This window comes from Haplochromis burtoni, unplaced genomic scaffold (assembly GCF_018398535.1).
Source record: "Haplochromis burtoni strain Fernald_Lab_line unplaced genomic scaffold, NCSU_Asbu1 Contig_127, whole genome shotgun sequence".
NCBI classification, from domain to species: domain Eukaryota; kingdom Metazoa; phylum Chordata; class Actinopteri; order Cichliformes; family Cichlidae; genus Haplochromis; species Haplochromis burtoni.
In genome coordinates this window covers 1,398,483-1,413,792 of record NW_024582488.1, presented here as the reverse complement: position 1 = coordinate 1,413,792, position 15,310 = coordinate 1,398,483, and the positions used below count along the sequence as shown (strand labels likewise).

Here is a 15,310-nt window from a genome sequence, read left to right as displayed (position 1 = left end):
GTAGACTACGGTGTCGCAAACACGCAAGTTACAAAGACAACCGGATTGCGAAAGCCAAGGCACGTTTCACGCCAATTTCTTACTCGTTAAACCAACGAGTGACTCCATCTGTCCTATCAGTTAAAGCATTGTCTACCCCTATTTGAACAGAAATACCTCATCATGAAGATGTTTACTCTGAACAATTTTTATTTAGTTTTCAGTCAAGGTTGTAGTTTCTTCTTTCATTTGTCACTCGTTTGTGTATTTATAAAATGAAATCATATCCTTAGGTTGCTAAACAGGTTTTACGCACTTAAAGCGCTATGTGCTCGTTTCTCTCACGTTGCCTTCTCTTCTTCACCTTTAATTGTAGGCCTACTACAGCAGGACTCGGGAGTGGCTTTTAGCGACCTCAGGGTGCGCCCTGAGTACAGCTGCGCAATGATCGCGGGTGAGCGCATAGGTGGGATCTGGGACAATGAGATCGTAACGCCGGAAGAGCCTAAACAAGTTTAAAAAGGGGCTTGTGCTGTACTGCCTATCGAGTTTATAATAGATAAGATGAATACGCGAATCAGACCGGGCTACCACCGCCTGGAAATTAACAAAACATCATGGGAAGTACCGGAGCGGTACCGGGATCTGAAGCAGGTGGGGACCGGAGCGTACGGGACGGTATGGTAAGTGAAACCTTAAGAAATTGGAAGAAACTATTAGCCGACAGCACTACTGCTTGATGTGGAACGGTGAAACAAAGAGAGCGACGGAACAGATGGTGCCCAACAGACGGCTGCACTGTGCCACAGTCAAACAAAAGAAAAAGTATCTACGGTCCGCTGAACACATGCTGCTTCACTTCCTGATATGATGGAGACACTTGCAGCAACACTACTTGCGTTCTACACAATCACCCTGACAGCAACAGAGCTTAATTATGAGCAGCACATTTGCGTGTGAAATGGCAAAGCTGAGCCAAGTTTAATAAAAGCACGATAGTAAAAAGCGGCTTTTCAGGCACCTTTGTGCGTCTCGCAGCATGCGGACCCTTTGTTATCAATGATTAACGTCTTGGGCGGACACTGACCGACTGAATACAACTTAATAACACATGAACAGCTCCGTTCCAGCCAGAGATCACTGCCGAGCCACGTCAGAGCAAGTAGGTGTTTGCCTGTAAACACAGATTTGGACTAAAAAACACAATTCCTCAACCGAAGATAAGGAAACAACTTTTCAGTTACACAGCCTAATCAGGAATGTTCCTTGCCTAGATTTCCTCATACAGGAAATAATAAAGGGCTATTTTTAAAATTTGTCTCACGCCATCGCATATGTATAGTGCTGTGCAGATATCTTGATATCTTTGCTTCCAAGAAACCAGACTTTCTTTAATATTTTTAAATGCTCTCTGGCATCAGTTATCCAGTCTTTCCGAAAGTCTTTCAAAATTAATTGGCTTCTTTTTCACTAATTGTAAGTCTATTCCTTGAATCTGACCATTTTCAGAGAAATGTTGACCTATGAATCATTCAAGCATAAAAGGAGGCACCAATGTTGAGTGATTAACCACTGTTGTGTAACAAACAACTTAACAAAGAACTGGTTTTAGACACTATCTTTAGGTGCTTCGATACTAGTGGCCCATCAAAAAAAAACCCAAATAATTTGTTTCTATTTCTGTTTCTATTTAGCTGAATCTAAATAAAATCCCAAATATAACAAGAATGAAATAATATTTTTGCACCAACAAGGGAATTGCCAAAAAGCTATTAGGTAGAAACTTGGCCCATGTTGGTTTGGTGAACAGTGTGTGCTTTAATTGGAAAAGAATAAGTGGCCAGCTTAAAAAAACTGTCTATAACACATGAGCAGTATCTGAAAGTCATGCCCTTAAGAAACTTGAAAAAATCCAGCAAGACTCGAGAGATGCATCTGGCACTTCAGTTAGTCCATTTACTTCTTGCTGAAGCCTCATCAGAAATGGTCTCAGAGAAAGGATGGCTGTCAGGAAGTCATAAGGAATGAAAACAGGGAGAAAGGCCAAGGTATGTCAAACTACACTGAAAATCAGTGGTAACAGGTCCTGCGGAGCGATGAATAAGAATGTTTAAAGTTTTGGTTTAAATCCTCGATATATAAGAAGGAGGTTAAAAGACAAATACAACAGTGAGTGTCTACAGCCAACTGTAAAACACAGTGGATACTAGGTCATGGTTTGAGGTTCTATTCATGTCAAAACTGATGGAATTATGAATGCAAAAATGATTTTGATCTACCATGGAAAAGCACCTGGAAAGCATCGGATTGCCAGTGGTTTCATTTTTCAGCATGTCAGTGATTCCAAAAACACTGCTAACGTAGTAAAAGTATACCCAACAAAGAAGAGCTTTGAATGTCCTTGAAGAAGCAGAACTATTCCCGAAGCTTAAAGAAATGAAAAGAAAGCTTGCCTAAGAAACTTTAGGCTGTGTTGAAGAATAAAAGCTGTCATACAAAATATTGACTTTTATGTTTGTTAGAAGTTCACAAATTCACATATTTTCATTTATGTTTGTACATTTCAATAAATCATCTGTTTCTAATTTTCCTAGCAAAATATTTAAAAAATGCGAGTTGTCTCGAAACGTTTGCACAATATTGTGTTCATATCTCCTTCAGCTCTGCAGTAGACTCAAGAACAGGAGCAAAGGTGGCGATCAAGAAGCTCTACAGACCGTTCCAGTCTGACATCTTTGCAAAACGGGCCTACAGGGAGCTGAGGCTCCTCAAACACATGAAACATGAAAATGTGAGCATAAAAAAGTCCAAACTTGTTAAAATGAGCAAACTAATGTCTTTATAGACACATGCCTCATATGAAACGTTGATTTGATGTCATTTCCTCCTGATGCAGGTGATTGGCCTGTTAGATGTGTTTACAGCTGACCTCTCTCTGGACAGATTTCGTGATTTGTAAGTACCTTTTCTGCCACTCTGACAGAAGCATGGAGATATTAAAACTGTGTTCTCTGCAAATCCTCAAGGACATTTGTAAAGTTTTAAATATGATTTTTTGTTATTTTCCAAGTTATCTGGTGATGCCCTTCATGGGGACAGATCTGGGGAAGCTGATGAAGATGCAGAAGCTCTCAGAAGAAAAAATTCAATATTTGGTTTACCAGATGCTTAAAGGGCTCAAGGTAAGGAGCTCTGCTTTGATCAGCTGCCAATCCATTATTACTATGTTAAAATATTCAGCTCGCTGCATTCCTTTATTACAGTATATCCATTCTGCTGGTATCATTCACAGGGTAGGCTCTCTTTAATATGTATTTTTCACCAAACATATATGTGAAATATGTGAAAAGTATTAAGATAAATGGTTGTTGGTGTTTCTCTTCCTACTATGGTGCGGCGTTGCTTGTCTTTTCATGTCAACATTTGCAGGACCTCAAACCAGGAAATCTCGCTATCAACCAAGACTGCGAGCTCAAGGTACACACGAACACACCCTGATAAAAAACAATCATGTCTCAGTTTTTGTTTTATTTGCGTGCACTGTCAAAACGCAGTTCTGTAATAACACTGATAACTGCACGAGGCAGAATTTCATTGACGTTTGTATGTTTTTATATTAAGTCCCTGCTAAGACTTTAATTTTACTTTAATGTTTGTTGCAGATCTTGGACTTTGGCTTAGCCAGGCAGGCAGACAGTGAGATGACGGGGTACGTAGTAACTCGCTGGTACAGAGCCCCAGAGGTGATCCTGAACTGGATGCACTACACTCAGACGGGTAATGTAGAGCTCATTCAGGGGTGAAAAAAAAAGCACTCTTACTGTGATCTTTCTATCTGTGTGTCAAGTTCAGCGCTCCCCATTAGCACCAAATCATTAACAGCACAAAGTGGTTGTTCTACTCACTGTGTGCTTAACTCCATTTCCTAGATGTTCCTTTGAACAGTGCCCGATGCTTGTAGGTGGAGAATATTAGCTTTAGGGAAAACATGGCAAAGAGTTTGTCTAGCTTTAATTTTAAATTAACCTTAAAGTGTGGGATTTTTGCTGCTGGGTCATTCCATTAAAAATCAATGAATCCCCTCTTTTCAGAGTACGTGGGGTGTGTTGAAATGTGGGGCTTTTTATGTTCTCTTATTTTTCCAGTACTTTTTGAGCTCTTTTAACTCCCTGACAGAAGATAGTCCCATTAAATGTTCAAAGGAAAAAGTGCAACAATTCAATTGGCAGGACATAGAGAACACCGAGTCTTTGTATCCTAAATGTTTGATCTGTTTTCTGCTAATTCGTTAGATGAAACTTCACAAAGCCAATTTTGGGTAATTTTCAGGGACCAAATGGGATAGGAGGGTGGTCAAATCAAGTTAAGGTCTCCTTTATGCCTCCATTCTGATGCCAGGCTCATCTTCTGTCTCAAAATATTTTTTTAATGTAATCTTTTTTTCATACTTACCAATTTTTTATTTTATATACTTTTTAGGGAAATTAAACTGACCAAACAAGGACTATTCATGTATGCAATATTCTAAAATGTGTGTTTTGCAACTGTGCAACTATCTGCGTTTGGTCATAAGCAACATGCCCAGTGTCCATACATCACAATCTTGTGAAAAAAGGACTTTTCTGTCTGATCATCATGAGAGTGTAAAGCTTAGTCCAGATGGGGATATAATATAAAGAGTCAACATCTCAGCAAGCTTTGTGATCTGTTACTTTCACAAATGACACGTGTCACAAGACCTGCTGTCGAAAAGGTTTATGTGACAGACTTGGAGCAATGATTAAAAACTTGCAGCCAGACCTGGTTTATAACTAACGTTTACAACAGCAATCACATCCTGACCCTACGGCAACGCTTTGAGCACAGCACACCTCCTCTCAGTTCAGTGTTTGACCCAATGATGTTCATAGCAAAAAAGAAAAGGGCAAGTTTTAGGATCCAGTAAGACAGTCCTGCAGAAATGAGAGCTAATCTCCAGTTCATGAGGCCCAGCTGAAAATGTTCAAGTTGTCGAGACAGTCGTCAAGAATGGCAATATAACTGTAACAACATGAGCAGTATTAGCAGTTAACACTGGTCCCTTTGTGACTGCTGTCTATGACAGCAGGTGGATATAGTGATATATTTGAGAAATAGATGTTGGGGTTCTCAAACAAACACAGAAGGATCCAAAAAGAGTACAAGTACTTTCATATTACGACATAAGCCATGAATGTTTACAGAAAGTAGACCTATTTAAGTTTTCTGTGGTTAATTATCAGAAAATAGACTAAACATCCAAGTTAGCATTACAATTTGCAAAAATGTGATATATCCTGTGATAATTGATTCTCAGCTGGTTATAGAATAAATCTTAGTGAACAAAAGAAAGATTTAATTTGTAGTCTTTTTTTAGTTTGGAATGTTTTTGCTGTTTTGTCACAGAGTTTAAATGTGTCCAGTCCTGAAGAATTTATTTTTATTTACTACTTAAGTTATTAGGGAATAAAAATGCTGGAAAATAAGGCACTTAAGCAGTGTCTGATATTAATCTATGTCTTTGAGGGGCCTGCAACTTGGACGATTTCCCCCTCATCCTAAATGCCACAGCAGATGTCTGTCCCACTGTTGCTAAGTGCTATCTCTCAGGGGATCGTCTGATTGTGGTGGTTTTCCCTCTAATGTTGTAGCATCTTTATCTTAAAATTTGAAATGTCTTGAGGTGACCGTTGTTGTGAATTCACACAATAAATAAAATTAAATTAAATTGAGAAGAATGAATTAAAATATGCGAAAGTTATTGTACAAAAAGAAGATGTCAGTACTGTTAAGCCCGGTGTTGTCTTAGTTATTATCCACTAGGTGGGGCTGTTGTAACACTTTGTTTTAGAATGGATTACTAAATGTTTGGTGTTTTATCAACTCTGCTCTTTATTTCTTCTTTCTCAGTGGACATTTGGTCAGTGGGCTGCATCATGGCAGAGATGCTGCAAGGAAAACCTCTTTTTAAGGGCAGTGACCGTATCCTTTCACCTTGTTGACCCACAAGTTATAAAACAAACATGTTGCTTTTGTCTAACCTAATATCTTTTTTATTGTACCTTTTTATTCTTATTTGAGCCTTAACACCTCTTCTTCAGACCTAGATCAGCTGATTGAGATCATGAAGCTCATAGGAACACCATCACAGGAATTTATATCAAAACTAGACTCTGAGGATGTGAGTTCCAAAAATGTGTAACTTTGTGGTCCTAAAGATTGTTGTGGTGGTTAGTTGTGCTTGAAACAATGACATTTTAGGAACTGGAGGCAGATTTGAGTGCTTTGTTGGACTTTATTGGTACAGTATTAAGTTAATAAACACATACCTAATATGGAATTATCATATTTTATGCCTATTCGTTGTCCTCTCTGTCTCTTCTTAGGCAAAATCCTACCTCAAAAGCCTTGGAAAAGTGGAAAAGAAAGACTTTCAGAAGGTGTTTTCCACAAGTAATCCACAAGGTATTACATACTCAGGCCTTTAATTCGATGTGTTTTCATTTTGGTAAACAAACTCCAAATGGATTTTCTGTTGTCATCATTCTCACTCAGCCGTGTCAGTGCTGGAGCGAATGTTATTGCTAGATCCAGAAAAACGGGTAACTGCTGCAGAAGCTCTCACGCTGCCTTACTTCACTGAGTTTAGAGACCCAGACGAGGAGACGGAAGCACAGCCATATGATCACTCACTAGACAATGCAGAGCTGACTTTGGACCAGTGGAAACGTAAGAATGAAGGGGCGTATTGAGGTTGCAATTTCAGATGGACAGAGGCAAAAGGAGGTGGAAAGTGTGAGCTACGTGCTTTTGTTTAATATCCTGCTGTGCTGCTTTCTTTAGGTCACACCTTCACAGAGATCTTGTCTTTCAAGCCTGTTGTGCTGGAAGCCAAGGACCCCTCCAAGGAAACCTCACTGTAACATGCACAGAGCTGACACTGCAACCTGGAACCAGAACAAACAAACACGTTTTTTTTAATGACAATCTCAACTATGAAAACGCAACTTAATGAATGTAAACTGGCCCTGTTCTCATAAGTGCAAGCTGCTGTGGGATTTTTCACGACAGTTAGGTAGACACTTTATTTGTTCTAAAATAATAAGTGTTTCATTAAAATACAAAGTCTCAGCTGCAAATCAAGTGGCTTTATAGTAACACGTTAAAGGACTGTGTGAGTACATATTACCCAAAGTTTATAGGTTCAGAATTCTTTGGACAGATCTGCATGAATATTAAACATCTGTGGAGAAGTTAATGAAGCCATTAACCTATAAACATCAGTCGACACTTGTGTCATCCCCGGTGGTGCTCTCCTCGGCTACAGCCCTGCCCTATAAGCTGTTAATTGTCATGGGTCCTCCTGCCTTTAGTCTAATATTCAGTAAGAGGAATAGAGCTCAGCTGGATTATCAAATCAAGGACAGCTTAGAGAAAAACTTTGAACACTGACAAGGAAACATGTCCACATGCTTCCTTGAGAGTATTGCCATGAAGTGGAGCTTTGAAGTGCAAATGATTTTCCTGTCATCTCAAAGATTTATTCACCTGTGATTCACCTTTGACTTTGGCAAATCAACCACCTTTAGTATCTCTTTTGTCATTTTATTCCTTGTACTGACAGAAAACTTTACCTTAATCTAAAAGGTCACATGTGACCATTTGCTTGTCCATCTATTTTGTGTGTCTCTCCAACCAGAGCTTTGGCTGTGGAAGGATTCACGTCTATCTCCCAAAAATCACGTTCACTACTGATGCAAAGCCATTCACAAACTCATCGTGGCTTAAAGCAGATACTTGGCATTTTAATGTTGCATTTGTTCATTTATTTTTGATTTGTGCTTGAATCACAGAACCTGAAGGAAAACAGTAAAAACAACACACAACTGTTCCAGTTTCAGTTTCAGGGGTACAGATATTTTTTTCTAATAGTTCTACTGAGTCCATGACTATCTATCACCTGGTACAATTTAAGTATTCCCACCTTTAATGAAGAAGTTTAGTATTTTAGAAATAGAAATACTGAAATTCAATAAGAAGCTTTGAAAAAAAACCCCATTGTTAATAGGATGCTGTTGAGTTAATTGTATTGTATTTAAAAGTACGATTATTAACAAACACTTGTAATTTATGTTAATATGCTATTTTGCAACTTTCGCATTATATGCAACTTGTCTTGAAGTGTGTGCGTGTGGGTGTGTATGTGCACTGTGGTTCATGTGAAATCTCTCAGCAGGGTATGCACAAACATTCACGTTTTAATTTCAAAACCAAAGGTTTCTGATTGTTTAGACTTTGTAAAGGTTGCAAAACACACCTTTATGTTTCCAGCGACACTTGTGCAGTTTTTATATTAAAGGTTCTCTTTGAAAATGTCTTTTTTTGCGGTGGTTTTCCGAGCAGATGTTCTGTTTAAACGGTTCATCATAAACAGAACCTTAAGTTACGTTTAACCTTAGTATCTTCACTTTTAGGCCAAACAATGAAAACAACTTATAATGAACAAAATGGAAGAAATAATCAATATAAGGCTGGACTCCACTTCTGTTGTTACGAGTTCGGTATATACTTGTAAAAGCAACATTTCCATGTCCTTAACAAACATACAATTTAACACTAGGGGGCAGCATGTAAACAAGCAACAACATGGCTGTGCTAAAAACTGTGACGTGGGTTGACCCACCGTGTAGGTCTAGACTGAAATAGCTTTACAAAAGAGTAAGTTCTTTTCTTTTTTTCCCATTAGCTCTACCAACAGGTCAAACCTTTGATTTTTGGACAAATACTTGAAAACTGTTGGCATTTCCATCAGCCTACATACACCATGTTTAATGGCAATAAGTAAATGTTATTATGCTCAACACTGATAAACGAAATAGTCCATCTGGCAAACATCAGCATGTTAACATCGTCACAGTGAGCATGAGAGCAAACTGTTTTTAGCCTTTTGTTCTCGGAGGACAGACTTGTTATTTTATTTTTAATGATCAAACCGGTCAAAGATAAGTTGTCATGGTAGTATTACAGTGATTTATTGTACTTTAGTTAACACTAACAACTTTGTACTGAATATGATTGATGAGCTCAAGAAACAAATGTTTTAACATTCTTGCAGATTTCATCTTTGCCTTTAGATTCTGCTCATTCCTCAACCTTCTGCTGGATAGTGTTGAATTTAACAGGCTAGTGAACTCCAGATCCTTGACTCCAAAGGGTGACTCTCCAGAGGACAAGCTTCCTTCCTGGGCCTGAGCTTCTCCAAACCAAACCCTGGATGTTGTGTTCTCACACATGAGGTTGGGGTGATGCTGAATAGTTCACAGGAAAGTCACAGAGTTCTGTTCCCGCTGCAGACAGGAAAGCAGAGGGGAGAGTATTCTCCAACACAGCAGCACATGCATAGATTACCTCTCTTGTTTGTTAATCCTGTAGCTTATTTTCAGCGTGCTGAATTCCAGCACCATATTTCCAAAGACGCATGTGTATAGAGTTCATACGTGTACACCAGTACAGATGGATACAACTGGCATGCACAGTTGGATGCACATCTCACACACTCATTCGCATCAGAGTGCCAGTGACTCAAGAGGGAGCACGTGTGGAATGACAGCAATGCCCAAACACTGATCTGACCCAGGTCACTCTCCTTTCTTGAAGGGGAATGTCATAAATTATAACTCTGTTTACTTCATGCGTCTGGGGGAGGTACATCACCATGAATCTCAGCATGGTGAGAGGATTAACATTGTCTTTGCTGGGGTGCTTTGTAGTTCATGCATCCCTAGAGTTCATTTTAGTTTGTCTGCATGAAAAATTTTCCTTTGAGCGTAGGAATTCTACAGTTTGCATCATTTGTCTCGGAGCAGAAACTCAGACAGCTAAAGATTTAATAAATAAGAGCCAGTGCTGTCACCACGAGAATGAAATCAGTTCTTTATAGCCATCCAAGTTCATCAGGTTTTATTGAAATGAACCACAGTGACAGAATACCATCAGTGACAGTGTTTATTCTCCAGATAATCTGAGTTGTCATGTCCTTGCTGGAGATAAAATAAACAGATTCAAGGGCTCAGCAGCGATAAATTGATTGGCGTTTTACCAGGAGCTGAAGTGAAAGTCTGCCAGCTTGCTGAATGTCCTTGTCATTGTGTGTTTGAGAGCACTGAAATTTTATTTTTAAATAGCAGGGTATTTGTGTACATGATGTTCGCCATGCAGCTATTTTCTTGGTTCCATGTGTCATTTTGGATCTGTGTGGCTGTGGTTATTCACTGGCATAAAGAGAGAAGCAATAAAACATTTTCTTATGCATGTATTTTCTTATAAATGGCTGAGCGCATCAAGAACAATGTGAAAATTCAAATATTCTGTATGACAGTATGAATATATTTAGTGCATATCCCTGCAACCACTGGCAAGAAACAGGTGGATTTTTTTTAGTAAGCTTGCTCATATTGAAGTGGATGCAATAATTTTTTCCCAACTTGAAAGGGAGAGGAAATTATCTGTAATCATTTCCGAAACTTTGCAAGTTAATATGTTTTCTGTTTGTTTGCTTTAGCAAATGAATACTCGTGTTTAGAACTTTCTAGTTTCAGTGTTATTTCGTTTGTGTTTATATCCCAGTGTTTCTGTGTGTGTCCACATCCCAGTGTGTATGAGTGGAGGTCAAGCTCACTGAACCCTGATAATGGTGAGCCCCACAATTGGCCGACATGAGAGTTTTTTTTGTCTAACTATGTCACCCACATCCTCTCAGACCTTCTCCAGTCTTTCTCTTTTCATTAATGTTGCCCCGATCATTGTAAGATGTATACAGAAGCAAACAAGTCCATGGGATCCTTCAGGAGGAGAGCAGGACCTGCTGCACACAGTATAAAGGAAATTCCAGAGGCTCACATGGAACCACTGTTAATACTTTGGGGAGATACTCCAACTCAAAGAACCCACCAGGATGTGGGTGGGTTGAAAAAGGACATAGGGAAGAGGAAAGGATTAGAACAAAGGGAAGAGTAAAGAGATGTGAAATTAGAAATGAAAGATAGGCCACTCTGGATGAAAGTCAAGGAAGAGGAGATGAAGAAAAAGACTGCAAGAGATACAGAGGGCCTGAGGGAAAGGGCACTTTAGTTTACATTAGCTCATTCATTAGCCATCCACAGCTTGTTTGAAGACTTCTGTGGAATATACACAATGTTAAGAGCGTCTGCAACAGATTGCATTCTCTCTCCGAGGATAACTCAGTTTCCATATGTGATGTGTTGACGTATGGGCTGTGGTGTGTCACGTTTAAGACTGATGGGAGTCAGCCACTGAGTAGGAGGAATCATTGTAGTTTTAAATAGAGGACAATGTGTTGACCACAGCTTGCTTTTGAGACTTGCAATATGTGTAACAAGTAAACATATCTCTATCTTATTGACAAGAGTTGTGATTTTATGTAATTAAAGGTACAAGTGTTTCTGCAGTGGGTGATGTTAGGAAGCTTTTGCTTGTCTCCTGGATTCGATTTTCTATCAACAAGCTCTTTGTGAACACTGTCTATGCACTTAACTAAGCTGCCTCACTTTAACAACTCTCTCAATTATATACAATAAATAATATGATAGTTTCTAAAAGGTGAAAGTCAGGCACTGAAACAAACAGCTGTAAAAAATACAGGAAATGGAATGTAAATTGTAACTACTGTTCTTTGTGAATACAGTTAAATGATGTAAATGCAGGTGTTCAAATTAACAGAGGTAGCACAGCAGTAGTACAAGGATAGTACAATGATTTACTTTAGCAAGTGTAAAGACTGTAAAGGGGAATGTCGATGTTGAAAGTAAAATCATTCACTTAGAAGTGCCATAATTCAGTTATTTCTTCTTTAGACTTTGATTGTTGTGGATGTGTAATGTGGTTCCCAGTTTGCGTATAAGCCTTAGCTGCTGCTCTTAAGATTCCCATATTCATTATGTCTGTAAACATTAAAATTCTAAAAATAACAGCATTCCTGTACCTGTGTGTGCACAGGAATTGTGACAAAGCTGTACAGCTGAGGACATGTGCTACACTTTACAGTAATCACAGCAACACAACAGCTGACAGTATTATGTTGTAATCATATTGTGAAAATAAAGTTATATTCAAAACTTTTTCTTATCTTCTACATTGTTTCATTTAGTGCTTGTCATTCACTTTCGTGCGATATGTTTCACTTTTATTAGAAATAACAGACTGAGTTTAAGCAAGCCTCTAAAATCCACTGTTCTTTTCACTATCAAACTCTTGCCATCCCCCCTGCAGGCTTGAAAGGCAGTTGTTAAAAGTTTGTAGTTTCCTCGCAGCAGCTTGAAGTCATTCTGTTCAAATGGATTCCTATGGTGACAAGTTTTCACGGTGGGAAAAAAAAGGAATCAAAAGGCCCACAGGAATTCCCAGAACGTGTGCCACTCTTTTGTCGATCCATATGCTCAGTTTGTGGAATCAATAAAGTTTATCATATCCTTAGGAAAACCAGAATCCTTGTTCACGTTTGTATGTGTGTGTATTATTTATATGCTTATGATGCCCTGAAGGTGAGGATGCTACAAGATTCAAAATAAGGGCTACATCTATGTAAATTTAACAGAAGTCAACTTTGGATAGTAAAACCAGATAGATTTTATGGCCAAGTGTGCACGAGGAGTCAGAAGTGACCTTAACAATCACTTCTTTAGGGGTCAAGACAACAATTTGGATAAAAGCTCAGATGTGAGAGGTCACAGTATATCACATGACCTGTGATTTTAAGGGAGCTGCTTCTGTGACAGGGTGAGTGTTTGATGGAACGTGAAATATCCAGAGGCAGAAAATAAAAACAGTCAGAGTTGGCTGCTTTAAAGTTCTTACTTCTTAAGCTTATATAAGTGGGTTTCATAATATAAAACCCAGTATCACGGCATATTGTAAGTACTTGTTTTAATGCCAGATGGCTTCTATACTGTGTTTCCTCTGATATAAAAAAAAAGGCAAATTGTTTGTCTCTCGTATGAATGTGAAGGTTGAAAAATAAACGGGTGTTATTGACAGTAGTGGATAAAAATGTAACCACAGAAGTCAAATCCCTTAAACTTTGTTATATTAACCATCAAAATCTTCTCAATCTGCCCAGCTTGATGCGCTTAGAGCTGATGATTGCTTTCAGTTGTACGTCCTTACTGGAAGAGCTAAAACTTCACATTTTTTCCTTACTAAAACCCGTCCATGCTGGATAAAGGAAACTCTCTCCAAAACACATGCACCGGTGGTATGGCAGAGAACAAAACAACCCTCCTTTTTTCCAAATGGGGGACTGATGGTAGTGGTGAGGAATGTCAGCATCTGTGTTGAGGATATTTTCTGTTTTATGGCTGTTTACTGGGAGATGCCAGCGAGTGCTGTGGTGAGAGCCCTGGGACTGAGCTACAGCCCCAGTCTCTCTGCCTCATGTCTGTCCACGTGGGCAGGAGATACCACACCAGACATAGTTTTTAAATCTAGTCACCGCAAGTTAGTAAAAAGACAGTATGACTTTGTTTTCTTTTTGTTACCCTTGGTTTCTTTCTGTTCCTACATTCATGTTTATGACTTGGCTCTCTGCTCTTATGACATAATGCGGAGTATCTGGTTGCTCTATAAATACCCACATGTTTTCCTACTGTATAACAAGTATTGAGGATATTATTACAAGACACAACACTGATCATGTAATTGCTTTGTAACCAAACTTTACTGACATGACCTCAAGGGAGTGGCAGTGGTTAAAAAAAGAGGCACAACTGATCAAAATAAGCTGCTCACATTATATTGGCAAAGTCTAAATTTTCCTCTCCAGGGTCAGACTGTCTGCTGACATGGGCTGCAGTTTTGGGGCTTGACGTGGCCGTGTTTTACAGTAAGGTGGAGTGGATCTCCTCTGTTTAAAAATGAATAACAACAATAGACAAACGAGAGAGGAAGTTGTGTGCGTGGCACATGTGCTGCGTTATAGATTGACAGGATGTTTAGCAGGAATCATGTGGGGTGACCCCAGTCCCTCATTGTTACTTCATAGAAGACCAGTGATAATGTGGCAAACATACAGCCATGTGAAAAACAAAGTTTTCACACAACTCTATGCAGTACTGTGGAAAAATAAGTACACCCTTAATGTTTCCATAGTAATAAAAAAGAAGCTAAATAGCAGCCACATGCTGCTGATCAAGTGTACTTGAGAAGCTAATCAGCACTGTGACCACCTCAATAAGAGCAAAAGTTTTGACCATTTGCCAGTCTGGAGCATTCAGAGGAGTGAATGTCAGAGCAAATTCGTCCAAAGATCAGACCATGCAATGCTCAGAGAAAAGTCAAAATAACCAAGAGCTGTACAGGCCTCAGCTAGCGTGTTAAATGTTAAAGTTCATGTCAGCAAAATTTAAAAAACATTGAACAAGAATGGGTTCTGGAATGAAAAGACAAAGCCTTTTCTTTCTACAAAGAACATAGCAGCACGGCTTAGGTTTGCAAAGCTGCATTTGAAAAACCACAAGACTTCTGGAAGAATGTTCTTTGAACAGACACTGCCAAAGTGGAGATTGTTGGCCATAATGCACAAAAAATATATTACATATCAGCACAAATACTTAATACCAAATATCAAGTCGTGGATGTATGATGATTTGGGTTCGTTTTACAACCACAGGACCTGGGCACCTTGCAGTCAGTGAGTCAACAACGAGGCCATCAATCCGACAGCTAAAGCATGGCCCAAATTATCCAACTGGACAGTGATCTCAAGCACGCCATCAAATTTACAACAGAATGACTGAAAAAGAGAAGAATCAAGATGTGACAATGGCACAGTCAAAGTCCAGACCTCAGTACACCTGAAATGATGTGACTGAACCCTAAGAGTGCTGTTATGTAATGGACTGCTAATGCAAACATCAACAAACTGAATCAGCAGCGTAAAGAAGAGAGGGTCAGAATTCCTCCACAATGATTTGTGAGACTAACATGGTCATAGAGTTTTACAGAAAACAATTACTTCAAGTCATTGCTGTTGAAGGTGGTTCTACAAACTATTACATCACTTAGTGAACTTAGCTGTTCCCAAGATTGCATGCCATGTTAATACCTTCTTTTTCACATGACCTGTCTCTGACTGTCAGGTTGTATGTAGCCAAATATCTGCCTAACCAAATAATAACTAGTCCCTGAACATTCATAACATTTTCTATTTTGTGTCTACAAGCTGGTAATGATGTTGAAAAAACAAGTTATCTCCTGAGTATCAAACAAATGCCCCAACGTAGGTTTGTAAAGGTCTCAG

At 39.0% G+C, this 15,310-nt stretch overlaps 1 protein-coding gene across 2 annotated transcripts; it reads left to right on the top strand.

The window, feature by feature from the left end:
* The first annotated feature begins 217 nt into the window (after positions 1-217).
* Positions 218-8,374, top strand: mapk12a (mitogen-activated protein kinase 12a). 2 transcript variants are annotated; one of them, XM_005930312.3, is made up of 12 exons: positions 239-662; positions 2,641-2,770; positions 2,876-2,934; positions 3,050-3,161; positions 3,243-3,272; positions 3,409-3,456; positions 3,642-3,756; positions 5,908-5,979; positions 6,099-6,178; positions 6,384-6,462; positions 6,553-6,726; positions 6,841-8,374. In XM_005930312.3, the coding sequence occupies exons 1-12, from the start codon at positions 544-546 to the stop codon at positions 6,918-6,920; spliced, it is 1,098 nt and encodes a 365-aa protein (XP_005930374.1). In that variant the 5' UTR covers positions 239-543; the 3' UTR covers positions 6,921-8,374. The 2 variants fall into 2 exon arrangements, with proteins under 2 accessions (XP_042079994.1, XP_005930374.1); XM_042224060.1 differs by having other exon boundaries at positions 218-662; positions 3,050-3,272.
* The last annotated feature ends 6,936 nt before the right edge of the window (positions 8,375-15,310 follow it).